The 26,601-nt window shown below is 37.7% G+C and overlaps 3 protein-coding genes across 4 annotated transcripts; all 3 read right to left on the bottom strand.

The window, feature by feature from the left end:
• Positions 1 to 5,757: 5,757 nt before the first annotated feature.
• Positions 5,758 to 12,849, bottom strand: LOC109104976. Its single transcript, XM_042740980.1, has 2 exons — positions 12,408 to 12,849; positions 5,758 to 10,077 (listed from the first exon to the last, which is right to left on the bottom strand). The coding sequence occupies exons 1-2, from the start codon at positions 12,790 to 12,792 to the stop codon at positions 6,416 to 6,418; spliced, it is 4,047 nt and encodes a 1,348-aa protein (XP_042596914.1). The 5' UTR covers positions 12,793 to 12,849; the 3' UTR covers positions 5,758 to 6,415.
• A 478-nt stretch (positions 12,850 to 13,327) lies between these two features.
• Positions 13,328 to 17,338, bottom strand: LOC109104974 (myb-related transcription factor, partner of profilin-like). 2 transcript variants are annotated; one of them, XM_042740985.1, is made up of 4 exons: positions 16,186 to 17,338; positions 14,841 to 15,266; positions 14,244 to 14,755; positions 13,328 to 14,207 (listed from the first exon to the last, which is right to left on the bottom strand). In XM_042740985.1, the coding sequence occupies exons 1-4, from the start codon at positions 16,448 to 16,450 to the stop codon at positions 13,980 to 13,982; spliced, it is 1,431 nt and encodes a 476-aa protein (XP_042596919.1). In that variant the 5' UTR covers positions 16,451 to 17,338; the 3' UTR covers positions 13,328 to 13,979. The 2 variants fall into 2 exon arrangements, with proteins under 2 accessions (XP_042596919.1, XP_018973851.1); XM_019118306.2 differs by having other exon boundaries at positions 13,328 to 14,755; positions 16,186 to 16,591; positions 17,021 to 17,337.
• A 3,730-nt stretch (positions 17,339 to 21,068) lies between these two features.
• On the bottom strand, positions 21,069 to 25,867 carry si:dkeyp-84f3.9 (zinc finger protein 420). The gene is made up of 2 exons (XM_019118305.2): positions 25,750 to 25,867; positions 21,069 to 24,516 (listed from the first exon to the last, which is right to left on the bottom strand). Exon 2 carries the CDS (start codon positions 24,451 to 24,453, stop codon positions 21,574 to 21,576), a length of 2,880 nt encoding a protein of 959 aa, XP_018973850.1. The 5' UTR covers positions 24,454 to 24,516; positions 25,750 to 25,867; the 3' UTR covers positions 21,069 to 21,573.
• Between the last annotated feature and the right edge of the window lie 734 nt (positions 25,868 to 26,601).

The raw sequence follows: 26,601 nt of genomic DNA, 5'->3' as shown, positions 1-26,601 counted from the left end.
TAAGTCTGAGTAGGTTAGTTGAAGGATTGGTAATCGAGATTTCAAGAAAGGGAGAGGCCTACAGGGCTGAGACAGAGCGGCTAGACAAAAATCAATCATCCAGTTTCGACTGGACCTGATTTTGGGACTGTTCGCTATCCCACTCTAACCCCAGCTTATCCACAGCGCACGTCACAATGTCTAACAGTTTTCTGTAAGATGGAGAGGTGCGTTTCTCCTGTCCGCTCAGAGGGAGAGAACTGCACGCTTCACCCAATAAATCTTCCAAATCGGAGGCTGCTGTGGACAGCACGACTTCGTCATACGGTTCACAACCGAAAGACATCGTGTTACGAACTTCTGGGGTAGGCTGCAAATCATCATTGACAAAGACAACAGGCACCTCAAGCATTTGCATGTGGCCTGGAGAGAGCGAGAGGAAGGGAGAAAACTCAGTCGTCTCACTCTCTATGAGCCCTGGCTTGCATGCATCACCCCAAGCTTCCTGAAGGAAATGAAATCTGATGGAATAGCGTGCAGCGTGCTGATATGAGCTTACATGATGTATGCGGAGGGTGGTGCTAAGGGCTATTGTCCAGTGAATTGACGTGATGGTATAAAGGCTTCAGACATTCATCACACCCAAAGGTGTTCCCATAGGAAGTGAACCTATGAAAGGGAACTATACAAGTGACACATCTTAAGTATTCTGTAGTCTTTGGTTCGAGCCAAAAATACGTAGCCTACAGTAAGCTAGCTCCATTTGTTTTAGCTAACGTTAATTTTAAAATAGCTGTCTACCAATAGGGGAAACAACTGGTCCAACAAAGAAGCAAGAGTGCTTCTTTTAACAAGAGTAGAGGAAGAAATTAACCGGCAAATTGACGGAATTGTAAGAGATAGTAATGTGTACTGTACTATTGCTGAGAGAGTTCGACTTTGCGGTGTGCGGAGAGATAAGAAGCAGGTTACGGCTAAGCTCAAAAGTCTGAAAAGTTTTTACCTAAAAACAAAAGATCACAACAACATGAGTGGAATGACTGTGTGATGTGATAATATCTGGGGACATCGTCCCTGTGCTTTGCCGGTAAATGCTAGTGCATGCTTGACACAGACAGAAGAAAGAGTGCAATCTCCAAATGACAGTGCCACTGAAGATGGAGATGATGAAGACATTGTCCGCCAACAAGGAGTAAGTTTTCTGATTTCAGTGTCTTATTACTCTTACGTTAAGATGAAAATTGTAATATATCATAAATGGCTAGTTTTCAAATCATTAAAATTATACTATTTTATTTCACTGCCACTCCAACAAGTTCATGTTCGCATGTAGCATATCTGCGTGATATGCGGGCAATGCAACAGGAGGCTATTGGCCACTTTGGCAACATCTTAGCAAGTATATTTCCACCACGTGGTGCCAAGTCAACTGTTCGACAGCCCTTTACTCATCAATGGAGGTCTGGAACATCATCAATTCATGTTGATTCACGAGATGGTGCACCATCCACAGTGCCACACAGTTATAGTGATGAGGAGGAGCCTTATGAAAGGGTGATGATCTACTTATAAAAGCTTAATGGTTTTATGGGACAAGTCTACCAAAACTGAAAATTCTGTCATTATTCCCTTTATGCAAAGAAAATATATTTCCTAATATATGAATGATCAATATATTTAATGACATAACGGTATATTAGAAATTATACAGAGTAATATATTGTGTAAATATATTACAATGTACTGAATAATACATAAGGAATTGCCCTTTTCATATATTGTAAAATATGTGACAATATATTTACTTATCACAATGTATGTAATTTTATATTCAGTAATACACTTTATAATATACAGATGTACATGTGATAAGATATGTTACTGCATGTGTAAAAATATATTGAATGTATATTTAATCATGCAGTATATGCACACATATATAGAAATATATATTTCTTAATCATTTATGATGTACACATTTTATATTTTAAAATACAGCTAGTTTACAATAGCATAAGCACAACTGCTCATACTAAAGCATTTAGTAAAAATACTATCATTGTGTTGAAAAAAGTGCACAACATAATTTGACAGTGTTTGGCCAGTCGTCTTCCTAACCACAGGCTCTACTCTTCTGCACACCACAAACTTACACATACCAGAAACCCTTTTAAATTTCAAAATAATGCAACATTATATACTCCCCCTATATTAATATTGAGCAAAAACACACATAACACATTTTATTTTTTTTTACTCTCCTTTAACAGCCAGAAGCAAAGCATGCTGGGAAATAGAGATCTGCTTTAACTCATTGTGTGAATGTGTGTACAGTATATATGTGTACATACATTCACATTTATATGGGAGCATCTATGTGCAATATATAAGCAATAAAGACTCTAACATTATAAATATAAGATTTATCATTGTCTTCATCAATAAATATATTTGTATGTATCAATATATAGCCATATATTGTCAATGCATATATTGCTGTATATTGAAAAATATAAGCACTAGTTTCCCAGATATGGAAATGTATTATGTTATAAATGGCATTATATTTTGCAGTGTATTCCCATATAGTTTTGTTTTGTAAGGGTTTGGTCACCCTCATGTACAGCGGTATTGAACACATCACAATTTTTATCAGTAAATATATTTCTAAAGGTGCTGTTGACATGAAATTTTACAATTTGAAAGAACCCAACTAATCCATACATACAAAGAAAACAATACAAATAAGTTGAGAAATTAAGTTCTGTGTAATAAAATGGAATGACCCAGGAAAAAGTATTGCATGCCATATGATCTCTGAGCAAGGTTGTGTATTATGGCATCCAAAGAGTACATTTTTTGTCTCATCTGACCAGACTATATTCTCCCAGTATTTCATAGGCTTGTCTAAATTTTTTGCAGCAAACTTTAAACGAGCTTCTACCTGCTTTTTCTTCAGCAATTGAGCCTTGCGTTGTAAGCGTTCATACAGGCCACAGCGGTTGACTGCATTACTTATTGTATACTTTATTTTCTTTGAAACAATTGTGCATGCTAATTCCAAGTCTTTCTGAAGCTCTCCACAAGTGATCCTTGGCTCTTCTAATAATTCTTTTCACTCCTCTGTCAGAAATCTTGCAAGGAGCACCTGGTTGTGCCCGGTTTATGGTGAAATAATGTTCTTTCAACTTCCGGATTACGGCCCCAACAGTGCTCACTGGAACAATCAGAAGTATACAGTAGAAATGCTTCTGTAACCAATGCCATCAGTATGTTTTGCAACAATAAGGTTGCGAAGGTCTTGAGCAAGCTCTTTGCTTTTGGCCATCATTAAATGTTTCTTGTGTGACACATTGCTCATGAGACACTGAACCAACTAATATTAATTTCCACTGACAAGAGGCAGGATTGCTTTCTAGTTACTGATAGATTTCTGCTGCTGTCTTGGCTTTCCATGCAACTCCTTTCTTTGCAATTTAATTTCTGAATTTATTTGTTTTGCTTTCTTTGTATGTATGGATTGTTACCAACATCTGGTGAAAATTTCATGTCAACAGCACCTATAGAAATATATTTACTGAGAAAAACAGTGATTTGATCAATACTTATTTTAGTATCGCTGTAGTACAAAGCTGGATGACTTTGGATTCAGAGTTTGAAACAACATGAGCGTGAGTAAATGATGTCAGATTTTTCAGTTTTGGGTGACTAGGCATGTTCGTAATGCAGGCATTTGACTTTATTTATGCATATTCTCATTTCAGTTTTTTATCTGACTTCTGTTCTATTGTAGTTGTCTGTTTTATAATCTGTTAATCTGTTTTATATAAAAATGTAACAGAACAAATCAAATATAACAATTACGTTAAACACATTTTCACTGAATTCATTAATGTTACATGTTTACAATTTTTGTTGCAACGTTTAAAGTTTTAAAGTTTATATTAATAAAGCAACTAGTTCCTGCAAACAATGGTCAGCAAGGCATCCAGAATGGAAACAGCAGATGCACTGTCATCCCTGCTGTCAACAACAGGTCTTTCCATGCATTCTTGGGGACAGTCCCAGTTGTCCAGGTATTGCTCACGGTGGAATTCACAGAAACTATGCAGAACGCAGCAGGCTAGCACTACATCTGATACACTGTCTGGCACTGTTAATGTAATTTCTCTTCAGTAAGCATCTTCACCTTCCTTTAAGGCATCTAAATGCATTCTCCACAGCTATCCCCGCGAAGCTCAACTGATGTTGATGTGTTTCTTTTTTTTGGCTGAGTGTAACACTGTTAGGGAAAGCTTTGATCAGCCATTTTTTCAAGGGATAGGTTGGGTCACCGATTACAAGGAATCTCCAAGCCATTAATGTGCCCTGAGTGCTAAAGCAAACAAACAAATAAATAAAAAATAATATAGAATTAAATGGATGGTTCAATGTTCCAAGATGTTGTTTGACTATTACAGTTTAGAGGAATTACAGGAAAGAACATTTATGGGCTATGAAACATGAATATCTAACAAATAATTAAGACAAATCATGTGTGCTCCATTCTAGTCCACGCAACGTAAACATCTGTGAAACTACAAACAAAATGCAGCAAATTGTGATTAGTAGCCTAAATAATAAATTAACCAAAGGAAAGAAAACTGTCTGTATAGTTACTTGCCACATTTTTGCGTTTCTACTATGCCTTGTAGGATTATTGAATGCCAGCCATTGCGATTATGATAGTCTGCGGGGTTTTCTCTCGGTGATATGATTGGGATGTGTGTAGTTTGTAACCTGCTTTTGTGGAGCTGGTTTGAGTTCATTAGCCAAGGACATAAAAGTATCTCGACTCATCCTAAAATGCTTAATCCTTGTCTTGTGGATGACATTTCACCCACACACGACAGTCTGGCGACATCTGCTGTTCCCCCTGGAAAGCTAACATTAGTATCAATTTTCGTTTATTGTCTGCGCCCGAGTGACTTCCTGGCTCTTTTAATCGTGTGGCGATGTTCCCAATGCAGTAATTCATAATTTCTTTTAAGTGTTTTTCCGATTTTAACAATTTTGTTGGGTAAAAGAAAATAACTGTCAATACCGCATAAGCTAACATTATGACAAACCGTCCATCGCACGATACACTGTAGCACGCGCAGGAAGTTTAAATTTAATATTGTTACATTTTATAATATCGTGTTTTATATATATATATTTGGGTCAGGAAGTTTAAATTTAATATTGTTACATTTATCGTATGGCGATTTGTGTCCAATTTTAAAGCATTTGTTTTTGTTAAAACTGATTTTAAAATTGTAGTAGTTTTTCTTTCTAGCAATTTGTACAATCTAAAAATTGTTTAAAAAGTTTGTTTCCCACAATTTTAAATTTTAAAGCATTTGTTTTTGTTAAAACTGATTTTGTCTGACAAATGCACATTTCACTTCAGATTTGGTGTCTGTGCTGCCTTTACTGTGTTAAGATGCCTTAGTAGTTTGTATACAAGTGTCACCAATAAGACAAAAACGTTCCGAGATTGAATGTGGCTCAACCTGACAGCATGTAGCCTGTTTCTGGTAATGAATTTTAAATTTAATATTGTTACATTTTATAATATAGTTTTTTTTATATGTATGTGTAGATTTCTCTCTCTCTCTCTCTCTCTCACACACACACACACACACACACACATATATATATATATATATACGAGATCATGTATTATATAATTGCTTACATACATTTAAACTAATATGGACTACTTTATAAAACATGAATAAAAGCAGTTCACTTACATCGTCAAATCTGTTTTTATTTGCGTTTCGTTTATTGACTTTTGACCTCTGGAAATGTCAAATTATTACTATCATTATAACAAATAATTGTCAAAGAGACACTGAGGAAAAAAATAATTACAGCCTTTCAGAAAGTTTTATATTGCACATACACCATGGCATGCCAATTACTTTAGAAATTTTAAATCTAGTACAAAATGCATATAAACTCATAAATAAACTTTGCATTGTATTACCTCCACTATTTACAAACACAATAAAGTGCACATTATTAACGTTTAATGGAGTAGCAATGCTCATTAACTCTTAAAACCATTGACACTCAAACATTTGAACACCATATTACTTGTAAATGACCATAAGACAATGTAGGCTATAATTTCATAACTTGACTATAAATTTAAATAACACTGCAGTTCTTTTAAAAAATGTTTTTAATTATGTTAATTTGGTTTTGTGGTTTATTGTATGGGGGTAAAAAAACACATGAAACTAGAATATATGTTAAGCTGGAAAATTTAATAACTGAATAAAAACATTAATTCATTGTAAATCTTCAACACTCCAGCAGCTTAACAGCAATGTACAATAATACAGCAAAGAGACAGTTGAAACTGAGCTATTGTTGTTTTGTAAGTATATAATTTCTAAAATCAAACTCAGACATCTCGCTGTGCATGTTGCATATAATGCATCTGTAATTCTAGTTCTCCAGGCAAAGAACAACCACATATCATGCACTGAAACAGGTGGTCTGGGGCAAAAGGCATTTTATTGCCCATTTTGTGTGGCTCAGTTTGTTGGGCTAACTGAGGTAAGTTTGTTAATTGCGAAATGATTGGCATCTCATTTATGGTGCCCTGTGAGGTAAAGAAGATCCCTTGTGGTAACGGACCTGGAAGTTGCCTTCCAACAGAATGCATTGGATGCGGAGCAGGTATATTTAGAGATGGTGGAGGAAAAGGTGGTGAGATAAAAGATGAAGGCTGATTTAGAGGAATCTGTTGGCCAGAAATCAGAGCTACGTGCTGTTGTGGCTGGATGTGGCCTTGTTGAACTGGTCCGTTTATAAGGGTCTGGGAAACAACTGGAGCAGCCTGAAACCCCCACATCGGAGGTCTGTCCCCAAGGGGAAAACGAGCTGAAGTGTACTGGATGTTCACAGGTCCCATCTGGTTTGAAGGAGTTGCACTAACCCAAGTAGGAGGTATCGGAGTCTGTTGCTGGAGCTGGGGCTGATGAAGCTGTTGTTGAAGAAGCTGCTGCGGAACCTGCATTTGCTGAGGTAAGTGCTGGATTAGTCTGTTTTGCTGCTTCTCTAATGACTCTCCAGGTATTTCTTGCAAGCCCACAGGCGTAGACATTTCTAAAGATGTTTTCATACCCCATGGAGTGGTATTCGGTAGACCGGAAGCACCAGCAGGTAGAACTATACCACCAGTCTGACCCATCTCTGTTTTAGCCAGACCAGAGGAATTAGGCATTTGCAAATCATGAGTGAGTTTATCAGCTTCCTTGTTGGTGGGTGCTTCTAAGTCAACCATTACATTGCCGTCTTCTGATGAATTACTGAAAGGTTCTGGTTTAGCTGTTTGCACCGAATCACAGAGTACTGGCCACTGCGATTGCTGCGGGTCTTGAATTGCTCTCGGTGATTGCCTTTTTCTATCCAGAAGTGAAGGCCTGTCCACGTGGTGTTGTGAATGCTTGCCTTTTTGCTCTGTTTCAGATATGTTTATCTCCGAGTAATGATTAGGTTGTGCTGACAGCTGTACATTTGCTTGAGAAGGTTGCTGCTGGTGCAGCTCTGGGAGACCATCACATTTAGGCAAGATTGTCTTAAGGTGACTTCCTGGCCACTGCATCTGCACTGCATTACTTGGCTGGCCTTCCAATAAATTTGTAGGCTTTTGAGAGTGCAGCAGTTCTTCTGATGAAGGTGTCAATTGTAGCTGCCATTCTTGCTGCAAATTAATCTGCTGGGAATGACTTGTAGTGTGCAAGTGCTGCTCTCTAAGCTGCATGCGCTGATGTCTATTTACATCGAAGCTACGGGATTGGTGTGGAACCACATTTGGCAACAGTGTTTCTGGCATGATTCTCCCAGGTAGAGCCGCCGTCCTTCCGTTGTCTCGATCTAACCTTGGCCTACCTCTCCTGCCGGTACTTACTCTGCCTCTTTGAGAATGTATGGACAGTGGATAACTGTGACTCTGACCTTGCCGTTTACGCACATGAATCTTTTGATGCACGAGCAGACTGCTTAGCCAAGGAAATGATTTATGGCACTCCTGGCATCGATGGGGTCTCTCCCCTGTATGAGTGTTTAGATGGTCTCGGAGCAAGTACGCTAAAGCAAAACTTTTGTCACACAGATGACACTTGTAAGGTTTCTCACCTGTATGGGAAAGCATGTGCCGCTGAAGCTGGCTCTCATCACTGTAGCCCTTACGGCACTGTGTGCAGCGAAACGGCTTTTGTTGATGCAGCCGCTGGTGTGTTTTCATGTTGTGATGAAATGCAAAATCCTTACCACAGTCCGGGCACTTGTATGGCTTCTTCCCCGTGTGGATAATTGAATGCTGCTGCAAATAGCTACTAAATCTGAACGACTTTTTACACACTTGACACTGATAACCCTTGTTGTGTATGCGCATGTGAAGCTCTAACACTGATCGGTAACGAAAGCACTTTCCACAGTCTCGACACCTGAACGGTTTCTTCTCTGTCTGGTCACCTAATCCCCCTACTCCCGACATACTATCAATATCTCCCTCATCCATACCAACATCATCCTGCTTTTCAAGTACTGCTTTAACCTGATTTGTGATACGTGTTGTGTTTAAACCCAAAATGTTAGTCATATGTGTTTGTGAATGGGATTGCAGGATGGATTCTGACTGGAATTTAAGAGGACAATACTGGCATTCATAGACCTTATCATATCTTTTGCCGTTACACATCCTTTCATACTCTGCCTCATGGATTAACATGTGTGCTCTTAAATCAGATGCTGCATAAAATATTTGAGGGCACAGAGGACAGTTGCGCTGTTGCTCAACATTTGCTTTCTCTTTACCTCCTTGCCTTACAAGAGATACGTTATGGTTTGTAATAGGTGCCTCAGACCTAGCTGAGATCATTTTGTGTTGCCGATAATGTGCTCGCATGTTTTGTGCGAAAGCAAACATTTTTCCACAGTATGAACAGTGGTAAGGCTTTTGGCCTGTGTGGAGATACTGGTGCTGCTGCAAAAGGCTGCTGTATTTGAAGTTCTTCCCACAGATTTTGCACAGGTGTGCTCTTTCTTCAGTGTGCCTGCGTCGATGGTCTTCCATGACGTAGCGATGCTTGAAGACCATACTACAATCTGGACACTCATATGGCTTCAGCGCAGCGTGGGATCGTTGGTGTATATGCAACGTCACTAAACTCTGAAAACCTTTGTTGCACTCCTGGCACCGATAAGGACTGTCTAATGAGTGACTCTGCATGTGAGCATTGATGGACACCCTGTACTGGAACTCTTTGCGGCACAGAGGGCAACGAAAAGGCTTTTCCACATTCTGTTCACAAGCATGAAGCCTTAATCGCATCATTGTCGAGAAACACATACCGCAATGCTCACACTGAAATTTCCTTCGTTCCTTGTATATCCTCTCAGAGCCTTTCGATTGCGACAGGCTTGGTTGGCTGTTTTCTTTATGAATACTGCGGTGTTTGATGAGGTCACTTCGATGCTGAAAAGTAATGCCACATTCTTTACAAACAAGGGAAGCCTGCTCATCTTGGTGCATGTGAAAGTGTCGATGCAGGTTGTATGTTTCCCGACGAGTGAACTTTTTACCACATTCATTGCATTCCAGTCGGCTTTTCCTTCGCTTGACAACTATGCCTGTCCCATCACTCTTAGATTTATCTTCTCCTTCCTTCTCTTTTGTGTTGTCCTTAACCTTCTCCACACTTTTGGGATCTTCTACTTCCTTTTCTTCTGTGTTGTCCTTAACCTTCTCCATGCTTTTGGGATCTTCTACTTCCTTTTCTTCTGTGTTGTCCTTAACCTTCTCCATGCTTTTGGTATCTTCTCCTTCCTTCTTTTCTGTGTTGTCCTTAACCTTCTCCACGCTTTTGGGATCTCCTGCTTCTCTTATCTTCTCTTCTGTGCTTTGCATGGCATCGTCATAAAACTTTGCTACTGCACTTATATTTTTTGAATCTTCATCTTGTTTTGCTGGGTGTTCTTCCTCTCTGGTATGCTTTGACTCTTTGCTGACATTTTCTGTAGTTTTGTCTGCCGTTTCTTCTTTGTCGGTTTCTTGCCCTGTAGAGTGATAGCAGAAAAAACATTAGATAATAAGTCATTTCCAATGTACCCAATAGGTAGCAGTCATTCAGATTTATAGTTCTAATAAACGGTTTGGATTATGTCAGTTGTTTAAAAGGTGTACTGTAGTTCATCTTAAGACTGTTGAAAAGCTTGACATGTTGGCAACAAAAAGGTATTAAATACTACCACTATTACCGCCCAGAAAAAGCTACAGTTAACAGACTCTCTGTTTGTGAGAGCATACTTAACAAACTGAGTATTAGAGGCTTTTCAGCTACTTTTAAACAGTGCAATGATTATTATAAAAAAAAAAAATCATAAAACAGTAAAAATGTAAACATTTTTGAACATTTGACTCAAAAGCCGTTACTGAGATAATTGTATGACATCTGGCACCAATGTCCCCCATTTCTGCTTTCAAAAACAGTCATACAAATGTTCACTTCATCAGTACCCCATTGTGTGTGTCTATCTCTGTCCATTTCATTCTCTATGCCTAACCACTTAATGGCTAAATCATGTGACCAGGTTGTACAATGTGCCATTATTAAAATAAAAAAGTGCTCGCCCATTATTTCAGCAGCCCTGGTTCCAGACAAACTTTTCCGTTCATTTTCGCATATGTATTTTTAAAAAGTAATTGCTAGGAGTTATAAGCAATGAATCAAACCAACCAGCTATAAAGTACAAGGTACGAGACTGTGTACTTAATGGCTTTAACAGTGGCAGCTCGTTGGGGGAGGCAGGGGAGGCACAGCTTCCCCAAAATTTTGAGGTGAAAATTAAGACAATTTAATGTTGATAAAATTCACAATTCATTTCAGTTCATGTCTCAGAATGTTTTTTTTTATTTATTTCACAGTTGTACTACCATAACGTGAAACCGTAAATGTGACAAATCTGATGTAATTACAACCAAGTACTTATGAGTAGCGATATTGAATATTTGATCGCCGACAGTTTTACCAAGCCGTCATTCAAACAGTATATATACAAATTAAAAATAAAGGGAGCTAGAACATGCCAGACAAGCTGGATATATGGTACAGCAGTCGGGTTAATTAAATAGCACATCAGGCAGTTCTCTTTTAACAAGGGATGGATGTTTGCTTCAAGTGAAAAGGCAGGTAAGTTAAGTTATATTATCTTGCTGTATGTGTCTTTTTTCTTTACGTTTTCTGATTAAAAGCCACCAAAAAGCAGCTTAAAGTGGTTAGAAGCAAATAAATAATAATAATAATAATAATAATAGCAATAATAATATTTGGCAGGGATCCCCAGACCAATACAATTAGTGTGCCTCCTCTATTTTAAAACCCACGAGCCGCCACTGGGCTTTAATAAGATAAAAGCTACAACCCTCATTAAGCATTACAAATGACACAATCATTAAACAAATGATGGAGCAATCTAAAACATTTTGATCATAAATAGACAGATATATAGCTAGCTAGCTAGATATAACCTTTTTTTTTAATTATGCATGTTATGCAAACAAATATTTAAGGAATTAGAAATTGTAAGGGGAACTGACTTCTTGGGATTAAGCGTTTTTTTTTGGCTGATTTGTTTGTTGTGATTCTCTTATTGGTGGAGATTTCTATGTCGAATCATGGGTAATGTATTTTTTTCACCACTTGAAAAATGAAGACTGGTGGCTTAAAGTATAAACAATTAATTATATGCCATATACCTTTAATTAACAACCTTGTAGCTCAAAGTATGTCTCTTTAAAAGTTTCTAAATCAATTCCACTATGGAGTAAATTAATGCAATTTTTACTTCAGGAACCGGACAGCTGCACTCTGTGCTTTGAAAAGTACATTCTGAATGGGTGACAGTGGCAAGTATGTAACAACTGCCTTGAATTTATCTATCCAAAATTTCTACATTTTTTTTTTTTTTTTTTTTATTTATGCAAGACTGACTAGGTTTAACATGACTTGTTTCTTATAGAGGCATGTTTTGTTCCACATGGACAGTTCCAAACCTTTTATTAAATATACAAACTGATGCTCAGAAAATGCATTTAAACAAAACTTTACGATGTTGTATGCAATTCTTACTGATCAAAACCTCTAAAACGAGTCTAGCTCTTCACGCATGAAAGGGTTAAACAAACAATTGTGTTTCTGATTGGGTTAAAACAGCCCAATTACAGGAAAAAATATTGCTGTCAGGATGTAAAGAAAAACCCGCTCCAAGAGTTTCTGCATGCTCCTTCCACGTCTAAATATATGTGTTAAATTGCACAAGTCTATGCGATGTTCAAGAAAACGGCGCGTGCCCTTTACCGTCTGCCCTTGATGCAAAGTTGTACTTACCAATGTTTTCATTGTGCAAACGTTCAGATATCACATCGTATTCCGTTCCGGGCTTAGCTGAAACGAGATCTTGGTTATCATTAAGAAGCAGCAGGTCCGCGGTTTGCTCGTCCTCCGTAGATTTAAAATTACAGGACATTCCTGATGCATCTTTGTTGCGTGGTGAAAGAGCAGCGCCATGTGGAGGTGAATTTTCACTTGCTGGTGAAGACGGAACACCAGGGTCATTCGCTCCCTTTACGTCGCTTCCTTGTGCACAGACCTCCGTTTCACAATCGGCTACTGTAGCTGATACAGGTTGTAGTTCAGGTTTGTTTTCACCGAGTGTACCGTTAATGAGTTTATCTTCTAATGGTTGTTCGGATTCAGACTGCACAGTAGCCATTTTTCACATATTTTTCTCTCTTTTCTCCACCCCTAAAAACATGGAAGCCAACGATTGATTGGAAGCGTGTGCTACGTCACATGCGCCCCCTGCGACTACATTTAAAGCGACACCTTTCCATAAAAGCTGATGGTTCGGATTTAGCGGTTTATTAGAATATTTAGAATTACTTAAAGACAAAGTTTTAGACTTAGCAGTTTTATTGATAACCATGGTCAGTCAGGTATTTAGCGAATGTATGTGCGACTTTTTGCGTAGATAATCTTTAAGTAAATTATACATCTAAAAACCAAAGTAATTGACATGCATCCGGGGGAACCAAGGCTGCATAAAATTATTAAATATTAATACGATTTAAAGCAACTGTTCTATTATATATTTTAAGATGTAATTTATTCCTGTGATGAAATAGGTCTCAAATTATGCTTTAGAAATTTTTTATATCCTGCTTTGGTGGACAAAAACATTTCCTATTATCAATGTTGAAAACAGTTGTGTGCGCATTTCCTGTGATGACAGAAAATAGAGGCTAACGGTATTGATTGCTTTTATTAAAACTTGCAGACATTTTTTTCCAAGTACAAGTGATTTTTGTTAACATGGTGAAAAGTTTGCAAAACAGTATATTGCATTGCATGCAGAGTGACCGGGCGATCTTAGATCTCTACATTAGTCAGTGATTCTGATAACTGCATTTATTTCCATGGAACTGGAGAGATTCTATGCAATATAATGTCCCTTAAACAGCATTTGGATGTATTTTCTTAAACAGTGATAGTAGCAAAAGTAAAATGTCATTTTGCTCTGCTATTCAGTGCCTCAATTAAAAAATAAAAATGAATGGTGTTTTTCTTGCCACAGTATGAATACTGAAGAGTTTTTAAGCCTGCCTAGAGGATTGTTTTTCTAAACTTGCATTTATTATATATAAACTTAAGCAAGCAGATCCATAAAATGTCAGTAATTTAATAACAGCAACAAGAGTGCAGAAGTCAATTTAGATATAGCTTTGAGCTTTTTGGTGTACATATTATACAATTTATTATATATCTGCGACAGGCATAACAAAGTGTGGCTGCAATATGACATGGCACAATCTGCAACTAGATAACCTTATAAAACATTGCTTAAATAAATACATTTACTGTAACTGAATACAGTTCAGTTGTCCACATCTCACGGCAACATCAACGTCTGCGTCTTCGTCTGAGGTCTACCGTTCTGCCACGGCGTGACTGTTGAGTAACTCCATTCATGTCATTCGGTGGTTCAGTGTGCCGAGTACCATCTAAAATATCTGGAGGTGGTGGTAGAGGTGGAACTGTTGCTGGGATTTGCGGCTCTAGCTGTGGCTGCTCCTGTGGCAATAACAGTTGTTCATAAGGCTGCTGTTGTGGAGGTTCCTGTTGCTGTTGATGCTGTGCAGGTTGCTGTAATTGTTGTTGCTGTTGTGGAATTTGTTGCTGAGGCGGCTGATGCTGCATCTCAAGTAGACCCAACAGACGTTGCAAAAGTACATTATTCTGCTGCAAGCTATTTGTAAGGGCCTCTTGCGAAGCCACAAGCGTCCGCATATCACGTCTAAAGCCTTCTCCAAACTCACGCAGGTTCTGCTCCATGCGATTTCCAAGCTGCATGGCTGCTTCTCCCAGTCCACGAAGTTCATCTTCCAGCCAGAAAGTGCGTGGTGGAGGGGGCTCCAGCGGACCCTGGTGGGTACCTAAAGATGGTTCTGGGCTTGGCTGAGGAGTCCCGTTCAGGAACGGGGCACTGTATAGTGGTGAAGGAGGTAGCCAGCGTTCTGATGTTGGAGGTGGAACTATTCCTAGACCCAAGCCCAAACCCAGTTTATCCTCCATGCTGTTCTCCACACCCTCACAGTCATCTCCATCTTCACCCTCTTGCTCACCAGCTTCATCCTCTTTTTCAAAACCATCTCTTTCAGAGCTATCTCCAACTGCAACTGAAACAGTAATAACATAGACATAAACTTTAAATAAATATTCTCAGACTTTATTGTAGAATCAGATTTGTAGGATCAATCAAACCTGGATCAGTGTCTGACAAACACGTGAAACTGGCTTTTCCTCTGCTGCTCTGCTTTTGACGAGATTGCTGGAGCCTGGGACTGACTTGGGTCGGCCTTCCCAAAATCGCAGCCCCTCTGCTTGATGGTAGGTAGCAGGTCCGGTGCCTTGCATCAGCCAGTCTGCCACCGTTACGTCTTTTCAGGTCATCCCAGCGTTTCTTCACTTCTCTTAGAGTCCGAGGTACTCTAGACACAGCATTGACACGCTCAAGTATCCCGGCCCAAATGCGCTCTCTTTCTCGGCGCCGGAGCCTCCCTGCTGGACCGAACAGCTCTCCCTCACAACGGGTCACCTCTGATACCAACACCTCCAGCTCTGCCCCGCTAAAGCGGCTCTTCCTTTTTCCTACACCTCCTGCGGCTAATGCTGAAGACACACCCCTGTCTTTAAATAAAAGGCAAATTTTCATTTAACATAAAATGAGGTGGTTTTGCATTTTTATTCAAAGGCACACCAAATACATTTTTCGGCTTTTGTTGCACTGGTTAATAAAGGTCTTTTGGACTAATACTGACATCTAGCAGCATGAATGCATCATCACGCAAAATTGTGCTACTAATGACAATTTTTAAGGGTCAATGGCAGATAAAAATACCTGGGATGGTAAAAAGGATATATCATTTTAAATTAGTTCAAAATACCAAGTAGGTATTAAAAATTTAATTTCTGTGTTCATGGTGGTCTCATTTTTAGAGGAAAAAATATAATATTTAAAAATCTACTTAAAAATGCAATTGTCAAGTTTTTAGAAAATTGAATTTTTGTATTTATCGTGGTTTCATACATATTTTGGGGGGGGGGCAACTAATTTATTTATTTTTCAAAATGCAAGTACAAGGTTTTTAGAAAAAGTCATTTTTAAAGAAAAAAATTCAACAAATTATTAAAATAGCTTTAAAAATCCAATTTCTACACACCTTAATTATACATATCATTTTCAAAAAGTATTTTATTTTTTATATATTTTTTAAATTGAAACTTTGTGTTCAAAGAGTAACAGCTGTAAAAGAGTATCACGTCATTGACCCATAAACATCCTCTTTGTAGTCACCCATCATTCTGCAAATAGAAGTTATCTAATATTAGGATGTTACGGAGTAGTACATGATCTAAACACTTTATACTACTACCATGACTAAAATCTTCATCTTAAGTGAGTATACATAATTTTAAATGTTTTACTTGAACTTAATTTCTATAACTGTAAAACCTTAGTAACAAGGGAAAATTACAACTGTTACTGTGTATCAGCAGTAAAGTAAAATCACATATTATTAAAGACTTCCCAGCATCTATCACTTACTTTGTTCGATTGGGATGAGTTCATCTGAAGACATTCCAGGTGCGACTATGTTAGGATGCACGACCACAACGTTAAAAGGCAGGCTGCTTGGCAACCCACCAGTCTCATAGTCACAACTCCCCTCTGAGTCTTCATCTTCCCTGGGGAAACCGTCCTCTGAAACCCCGCCTCCAAAGGGCCCCTCTGGAGACTCCACTTTGATGTGCATGGGAGGTGAGTGCTCATACAGCAGCCCCCCCTCCTCGTAGTATTCAGTCATGGACATGTTGTGGTTTACAGACACACCGATGTGACTGCTGGACAGCGTGCCATTCACAAGCAGGGTGAAGAGCCACCATGCTGTTCCATGGCAAGGCGTTCATTGCTTCATTGTGATGTCTAACAAGAATAGCCTTAATAATGGGCTCTGTAATACACAGCCACAGAAAATAGATATTTGCTACGGGACAGTAATGGGTTAACGTGTCATTTTAGAAAGGGACTGTGTTCATTTACACTGATTCTAAGCAATTATTGCGATGTTTTTGTTGACTGTATCTAACTAACGTTAGACCAAGAAAACCAAAACCTGTGGCTTCCGTCCAAAAAGCAAAACTCGGAGATGTTCTTCTGATATTCTGTTATGTTTGACATTATGTATTTGCATCATTCATTACATGCAAACATCTTGGAGCTCTCCTAATTGACAGTAAATCTGGCAATGACAAGTAAAAATCCGAGGCTACTGAGGAGAGATCGAGAAATAAAACAAAGAACGCATGGATAATATAGTTGAATTCACATTTAACTAATTGTTAAATTAAGGGAATATTTTAAATATAAAGGCCAGAATTACCTGTGTCGCAGCAATGCGCATATATTCTGCACCACATCCGCAATGGATGCGCATTCCGCATAAATTACGTTAGCCGCCACTAGCTCTTCTCAAGCAAATACTGCTGTTCGTGTAAAAGTCATATACGCGACGTGCCCGCATTACGAGAAAGATCTAGATTTGGATAAAATAATCCGCACTCACACCGTCGTACTGTGATAAATGTCTAGACAGTTTAAAACACAATACTAAAATGATATAAGTGGATAGATGCAAAGCTAACCGCTTAAAATCCTAAATGTACACAGAACCCAAATCGTCGCAGGATTATGACATCACACAAAGATATTTGCCGTGTGGCTATTTCTGAAACCCTGAAAGTGATATTTTATCAATTTTAACGGCGATAGCATATTTAAACACGTCAGTCTTTGTCTTTCTTGCACAAAATAAATAAATAAATAAATGTAAAAAAATGCTGTGAAATGCTTTAGGTCTACAAGTTTGCCTTAACTTTTCAAACCATAAAACACTAAATAATAGTTTTATATGAAACACTGTTTTCAAATGCAGGTGAAACAAAAAGTCGGTTTGGTGCTAACATGGATTTCGCTTAGTAGCTATTCCAGATATTACCACATAAGTCTTGTAGAGAATTTGGTGGTTGCAAATAAAAGTTACAGTGTATGCTGTCTAAATGAGAAAAAGTAAAAAAATATATATTAAAAATAATATACAGCAGCTGCTCAGACATCACATTATTGAACAAAAAACACGCAATGGCTTGGACTACTTTTAGTACTTGCTCTCACCAGAGTGTGAAGGATCCCTTTGCTTAAAATCATCCTCCCTTATATAGCTGACCTATTTATGCAACTGGACTTTTGATTCAAAACTGAGATATATCCCTTGTGACAATGCATGTGACAACTAGCCTGCTTTCCTTAACAAAGTGATACTGACATCATGCCTGAAAAGGTTAAAACAAAACACGTCAAACCTAGTATTCTTATGGTTTTTTAAAAGCCTTAAGTAAATTAGTTATTAGCTTACAAATGGAGAATCTGCTGCTCACAGCTGTGCAGCTGTCTTATTCGCTGTGCCTGTGTGAAATGTCTGATTAAACATTTCTAAATTGTTTGACAGAAGATAGCGTCTCCAGAGACACCTTGAACATATGTCATGTTTATTTAAAGTTGCAGAGTTGTAAGAGTTTTGTAACCTTTCAGAAAACAAGGTTACTGTCAGGCAAGATTTTACAGCTTATTTACTAATGGAAAATAAAAGAGTCACAAATAGTTATTCATCAGTGCCCATAATTAAATGAAATGGGCTCATGTTTCAACTTAAAATTGTTCCTATAGTCTGAAATAAATGGGAATTTTTGACAAATACAAAATACGATATGTTTTCCACTCATTCATCCCTAATGTGCTCATTTTCCAATTCCTGGATTTGATCACTTTGTTTAAAAATAATAAAAGAGCTCTTTAAAGTGGAACTCCATGGACTGTGCAGACAATCACATTATACAATGTAATTAAACTAACTTTTTAACATAATATTTTTTTAAAACTAATTTAACACTAATTTTAACACAAATATAGGCTATATGCAACATTAGTCAAGACTTAAATCTGATTACAATTAAGTGGATTATCTTCAAAATTCAAGAGCTTGTCATGATAAATATAAATATATATAACATTAAAACATTTGTTTTGCTTATACAGTGTGTGTGTTTAGCTACTTCCTTAGTACCTAAACATTTTTCTTTAAGGAGCGCATATCAATATTTACTTCTCATGACAGATATGTAACCAAAATGTCCCCTTTTTAAATAATTGCTGCAAAGAACAGCTTAGAAAAATAATAAGAAACACCCCTAATTAATGATTTGTGAATATAGTTTCTTACATAAAATGATTTGCAATAACATCCCAAGAGAATCTGTATATTATGGTAGAGCACATGCTGGAGTCGCACACTGCTTGCTTATATAATGACTGTAGGCCTATGTATGCCCTTGAAAATGATCTCAAGCTGTGGAGTAGACAGAGTATAAAAGGAGGGTCTTAAAACCTTCAGAACACACCACTCAACAGCTTCAACATGAAGGCTCTCATTCTTCTGGCTCTGTTCACCGTGGCTTGTAAGTGATGGGGCAGGGGAGATTTATCTCAGCATATTTAACAACATACAGAACCACCAAATTTTCCTATAAGTTTGACTGCAACATATAATAATTGCTGTTAATAGTGTTCATCGTCTGTTTGATTACGTCTTTCATAGATTTTTCCGTACATTGCCATATGTACATAAACTGACAGTCACCACTGATAAGCTACTATTTTTTTTTTTGCATGTGCATAGTATTGGGGAGACTGGAACTAATTGTCACACAGGGAAGTTTTCAAAATCATTATATCTCAGTAACTATAAGGTTTTGAACTGAGTTGGACAAAGTTCTTTAGATTTGAATTAAGGATTACTTTTTGTTAAATTATTCTTACTATATAATGAAGTAAAATTTGTATTGTCAATGTTACGTTTACCATTTTATATGTTATAAATTGTTGTGTGCTTCTTTTTTAACCATTTAAATTTCTCTGAGAGCCATTCATTTAAAAAATGTAATGGCAAGTTTACACTACGTTTAAAAGTTTGAGGTCAGTAAGATTTTTTAGAAATAAATTAACAATTGTATTTAAAAAGGATGTATTACATTTATAAAAAGGACAGTAAAGACACTGACTATTCTGTTTCAAATAAATGCTGTTCTTTTGAACTTACTATTCATCAAAGAATCCTGGAAAAAAAAGGTTTCCACAAAATATTAAGCAGCACAACTGTTTTCAAAATTGGTAATAATAGCAATGTTTCTTGAGCACCAAATCAGCATATTAAAATGAGTTCTGAGAATCATGTGACACTAAAGACTGCAGTAATTGTTGCTAAACATTCAGCATTAACAAATTTAAAACATTAAAACATCTCACTGACTGCAAATGTTTGAACAGTAGCATGAAAGTTGTGTGGCTATTGGGTTAGAAATCTTTAGTAGCTTTACTGTAGTTGTCATGATTCTACTACATGTATTTAGAAATAACCTTTCAAAAATAAATACTACAAGAGGCACATAAGTTATGAACTATTAGCAATCACAATTTCAGCCAAAGTGCACATTTTCTTAAGTCCAATACAAATAAAATGCAGAATTTTTTTTTAAAGTTTGTTGTTTTCTGTATGAACCAACAATCACTTACTCATCTCTGTTCTCCGCTCTATAAAGGTGCGTCTGGGTGAGCACAACATTGATGTCTCAAGCAGTTCATCAGCTCCCAAAGATCATCAGACATCCCAGTTACAACAGCTACACTCTGGACAAATTATATCAACCTGGCCAGCACGCAATCTGAACAGCTACGTTCAGATGGTTTTTCTGCCATCAAGCTGTGCTTCAGCTGGTAGCGAATGCCTGATCTCTGGATTGGCAAACGAGTGCCACTGGAAGTGCGTACTTCATATATAACACTTTGTACATTAATCACCAGGTCATCTTAGAATAACACAGTCAGCCTTACCTACAGTGAGCACGTTGTTTCCTTAGGCAACTACCCATCATCTGATGTGCCTGTGGGTTCCTATGCTGAGTGACAGTACAAAAACGCCTGCCCTGGTCAGATCATCTCCAACATGTTCTGTGCTGGCTGCATGGAGGGAGGCAAGGACTCCTGCCAGGTAAGATCACTGCTAGTTACAGCGTTAATGTCATGCCAATAGATAAAAACATACTTTTTTTTTTTTTAATTATTTGACTTCTATGAAACACGTGTGGTTTGCAGGGTGACTCTGGTGGCCCAGTGGTGTGCAGCAACCTGCTGTAGAGTATTGTGTTTTGGGGTTACGGCTGTGGCCAGAGGAACCAACCTGGTGTCTGTACCAAGGTCTGCAACTACGTCTCCTGGATCAACACCACCATCAACTCCAACTAAGCTTCCACAGATTTGTTGAGCCCATAATCATGGCATGTTGCATTATCATTTGGCAAACATAAAATAAACACCTGAGAACAAACATTAAAGATGTTTGATTGTATTATCTATCATTTTTAATAAAGATACAAGTTTTATGTTTTACTATTAATTCAAATGACTATTAATTTAGTTTTAAAATCCAAACCATTATACAAGTAGTTTTGATGGGATATATTATATCCTAATGCCGTCTTGGAACATCCTTGACAATTTTCTCTTAACAAAGAAAACTTGATTTTGAGCAATGTCAAGATGTTTAATCTGTTAACAGCAACGTCTGTTCAATTCAGTTACAGCACCAACACTAACAGATATCTAACTTAACAATAGGATTGCTAAATAAAACAATACTATCCATTACAGGGAATTTCTAGTCCATATATTTTAAATTGGGTATTAGCACATCAGTAATGTTGATACCACATGAAAAACAAATATACAGCAAACATTTTCACAAGTTTCAGAAGTATGTGATTACCATGCAAATGTTCATCACACACTCAATGAAAAAAGAAAAAGAAAACGTTTACAGAATATTTATATTTCTCCTCGGGCATGTTCCAAGTAATGTCCATGCAGTTCTATAAGGTTGGAAAAACAAGCATTACATTCAGTGCAAATTAAGTCACCAGTTGTGTCCTCGGTTTTCAATATGGACGGTGACTGGCTTGAACCATTTAATTCTTCAATTGCTGAAAAACTGACCTTCGTGTGTTTTTTAACCTTGTTCCCCTCATTACTCTGAGATTTAGTTTTGGTGGTGCTTGGAGTTTCAGTGTTAGGTTTTGGCTTTTGTGATAGATGTACGTTAGAGGGACCAAAGTGTGACAACCGATGAGGCATTTCTCCTCCATTTGAACGGGGGAACGAGAGTAGCTTCTCTTGCCTCTGATTATCACAAAGGCTGTAATCATAGCTTTGATGCTGGAAATGGTGAGATTGATGTTCCTCTGTAATAAGCAGCTGGCCTCTCATTGCTACTGATCCTTTATCTACAGCCTTGTGGCGGAGCTGATGGTGGAAAAGCAAGTCCAAGTTCTCAAAACTGGCGCTGCATGTACCGCATTCGTAAGGATGCACAGTGGACTGTGGGTCAGTGGTGTAATGCGTCTCCATTGGATCATTTGTGCAGTGAACAACTCTATGTCGCTTAAGAATAACCGTGCTTGCGAATCCTTTTCCGCAAATATCACATATAAAGGGCATAGTTGAGCGGTGCCACTCTTGCTGGTGGTTCCTCAACTTTTGTGCATTTGAGAACGTGTGAGGACAGAACGGACAAGCATGAGCATTAAGTTCTGGATGCTTCTGCAGATGTTTATTGTACAGTCCCACAAATCGAAACCCCTGTCCACACTTGGGGCAAAAAAAGCGCCCTCTTTTCTGTCTGTGCAGCCGCTGATGAATCCAAAATTTGTTCCAGTTTTTAAACATCCTGTTGCAATCAATACACGAGAAGCTTTGGCCCCGTGAATGAGTAAGCATATGGGCTCTCAGCCTTCCTACATGCTGAAATATTCGTCCACATTGTGGGCAGAAGTACTTTCTCGGATCTGCTTTGTGGTGCGTACTGTTCAGTTGAGATACAAAATAGCTGGATTTGATGGGCTGACCGACTGAATAGAGGTTATTCTGAGAGTCATAAACAGTGGTGGCCATGACCTGAAGAGGGCAAGCAAGTAAAGAGAAGCATTTTTTGAGCTTCCTCGGAAAGGAAAAATCTTTTGGAGGAGATTTAACTGGACTTGCACTCCGCATCTTCTGAGGAGTTCTTCTCTTCAAGGAGTTTTTGGGTTGTAATCTGTGAGGTGAACTGTAAGAAGACTTGGTTTTTGCTAGCCGGATGGAAACGCAATGCTTGTTGTGCGTATGTAGCTCTGACAGAAGACTAAAAGTTTGCTTGCAGCGGTCACAGCTGTAACGCTGGGTATCAGTGTGTCCTTGCAAATGTAATTCATACTCATCTCTGGTGCCAAAGCAACTTTTGCAAAGGTGACACCTGAAGCTGATAATACCTTCCAATTCCATTTCTTTCAAGGTGGCGTGAGGGTTTATTTTACCCTCACAAGTGTGTACTTTTAATGGCCCGATCTGAGAAAATCCCTTACCACATTTTGAACAAAAGTAAGGTCTAATAGACCAGTGTACTCTCTCATGGACACGTGCCGTGCACGCCTGAGTAAATGATTTGCCGCATACCTTACAAGAGTATGGTTTTTCTCCACTGTGAATACGAAGATGGATTTTGAGGACAGACTTGTAGCAAAAGACTTTGCCACAGATCGGACATGTTTGGGATTTCCCTTTCCCTCTTCCTCGCCTTCTCCTTTTAGGGGCGATTTGATTACTATGGCAGTCACTTTCTAGTTTATTGGTCGTGTTTACCTCTTTCTCATCCACAGTTTTCTCAGACGTGGCTCTATCTTGAAATCTGTGTGCATGTTTCCTACTTTTAGATTTATGAACTTTGCTGTGGGATCGAAGGTTGGAGAGTTGAGCGAAGGCTTTGCCACAATCCTGGCAGGTGAAGGGCTTCTCACCTGTGTGAACACGCAGATGAATAATATACGCTGAGGCATGATTAAAAGGACGCCCACAATATTCACATTTTATAACCCTTTTTTCTTTGCGTGGCCTTCCGCGGGAAAAGGAAGAATATCCACGTTTACTTTGTGTGTTCTCTACACTGCTTGCTTCAGCATTGGCTTCGGTTGAAAGTATCGGGTTATTGTGCTCTGAATTTGCCTCTTCAAAGGCATCATCCACTGTTACATTTTTTTCATTTAATGAGTGAGAAGGTGAGGCTCCTTGATTTTCAGTGTCCGAAACATTCACATCTGCAGTGTCCTTGTGGATTTTTTTGTCAGAATATTCTTCGCATTGGTAATCACTTTTATTAGAGCAGGACGTCTCACAGACAGCTTCCTCAGATGTTTGGACAGTTGAACAATGGGCTTCATTCCTTTCGGACTGACTACTTGAGATTTCATCTGTTGTAACAGACATTTGAGTGTTAGTTTGTGGTTCATTTAATTCTTCATTAACCAGCAGTGATTTTGGTTCATTGTCTGTGGCGATGGAAAGACAATCAGAATTTGTCTCATGGTCTTCCGAATGTTTCTGTGTATCCATATCAGCCTTGTTAACAGGGGTAAAATCAGAGTTTAATTGCTGTGGAAATGTATCTACATTTACTTCACGGGAGCCTTTTTCTCTCTTTTTTTCCTCAGCATTGCAGGGCAAGGAGTCAGGTAGGACATTAGTGGCTACAGGTGATGGTTCTGCCACACTTCTGTTTTGGGAGTTTAATGCCAGACCTTTTGAAATGAATTCCCCCATTCCTCTCTTCACTGATTGTTCCTGGGTGTCAGCCACATCAGATTTGGTTTCATTCTTCTTGGCCTCTCCTTCAAGCATGATGTGTGTATCGTCTGCCGGTGCTCAAGTCCTAACCCCCCCCCACCCCACCTCAAGCTGAAACTAAACAGAAGGAAAAAGAAACGAAGATAAGACAACCTATTATAAGATGTACTGCATCTAATACTAAGCAGCATCAGAACTTTAGCAGCTGCTTCACTTGCTATCCATATAACAGGTGAACATATTAATTTATTAATATAAAGATAAACATACAAATTTTTTTTTAAATATCATTCATGATATATTTTTATAATAATTATATATATACACATACATATATATATATATATACATACATACATGTATACATATATATATATAAAAGAATGCACATTTAAAATGTAGAAGAATTTGTACTGGCATGAAATAGTATTGCTGTATTAAGTTTTTGATTTTGATAGCAAAATAGTATTCCCATAAAAAACTGTATAAAATATAATTTCCATATTGTCAGTAATAGGCTACTCAAATTTAATATATAATATAAATATTATTATATATAAAATGTAATATAAAAAGTATTTTTAAAAATTAAAAAAGGGGAAATTAATAAATCTGAATAAAAATGTTGATCATAAAAAAGGGGAAATTAATGAGTAGGTGAATACTGCATTATTATTATTATTGATGCGTTTATGTTTCACATGTTTCTTTGATTTTCCTTCTGCCGTTGATTAGTGCTTTTATTTAAGCGATTCATTCAAAGAACCGGCTCATAGGAGTCATTGGTTAGTTTATCCAACTACAGCAAAGAAAACAAAATGTAGAGGTGTGCACTAATTGTTGTCTTTGTTAGTTCCTTTCTAATAGTTTTATTTCGTGATGTTCAATTAAGACCGAATACGCACATCTCGGGTAGAACATATTTCCCCGTGCCGCTGAAGATAGCGGCACAGATGATGGCGCTCTGCAGGCGTTTGCAGCCATAGGCCATTCCTGCCAATAACAATGCACGTTTCTGTAATGCTTCATGCATGCTCTGTTACAGTCAGCCCTGCATCTACCAACACAGCACAACCTGTCCTTTAAGAATGGGTTTATTCTGTAATGCGAAATGAGCGTATTTAAACATAACAGGATTAATGTGTCTGTGTGTTAATTCACCGCTAACGTTACGTTACCTGACGCTGGACCTATCGAATCATTTCAAATCCTCAAAACTTATTTTTTTTAAGAGCACCACTTATGCAAAATTGCCCATTGTTTGCTCGTCTGCTTACAAATTAATTCTGCCTTTATCTTGTAGAAAGCATATGAGAGAAAGCAAATCAAAGCAAGGCAGTTTGCACCAACCTTTCATGCTTTTTCTTTTCAGCACCAATGCACTACGCTGCAGGACGCATATACCAAACAAATGGAGTTTCCTTTTCCGTTTCCGATAAAAGCCTCTAGGCATCTCTTTCTGGACGTGTGGCTGAATAAAGACAATCACAGAGTATGCAAATAAATAAATAAATGTTAAATCATTCTAGTTTGACTGCATTTAACGCGCAACATATGATGTCATACCATCAATTGCATATAAAGGATGGGTATCACTATGGATTTTATTCGTTTTTATTAACAGTTAAAAAATAATACATTAAAATGTTTCATAAAACAAAGTGTTTTGACACAAATGGTAAACAAATTACACCTGCAGAAATGGTTTAAAATTAAATATGAAATTTTACATGAAAGTATGAATTCTAAATAAAACATATGAAACCATAAATGATAAACCATAAAAGGCAATTAAACTTACTGCACATGTCGTGACAGGGCTGAACTGATGCTGCATTTCATTTATACAGAAATTAGTATCATGTTGATTCATTAACAGGCATCACAAACTAACAGTTAGCAATATTTACATAATGTATTAAAAGTTAATGTAAAATTATAAATATAGCCACTATTGATCATTGTTAATGGTTCCTAACACAGATTACGAACTGATATTAATTTACTTATTTGTATAGTAAAAATGTACTAGTATATAATAAATTTTATCCTTGCAAAATGTAAACCCATGTTTTTCATGTTTGCTATTGTGTAAACTAAATTCAACATACAGACACTTGCAAAGTGTTGCCAAAATAATCTTCACACAAGCACTAAAGAACTACCACATATGACAATTAAAATACAATTCTGACATTTTTT

This window comes from Cyprinus carpio, chromosome B16, assembly GCF_018340385.1.
Source record: "Cyprinus carpio isolate SPL01 chromosome B16, ASM1834038v1, whole genome shotgun sequence".
Taxonomy (NCBI): Eukaryota; Metazoa; Chordata; class Actinopteri; order Cypriniformes; family Cyprinidae; genus Cyprinus; species Cyprinus carpio.
The sequence above is the reverse complement of the archived record's forward strand: the minus strand, read 5'-3'. Positions and strand labels throughout refer to the sequence as shown.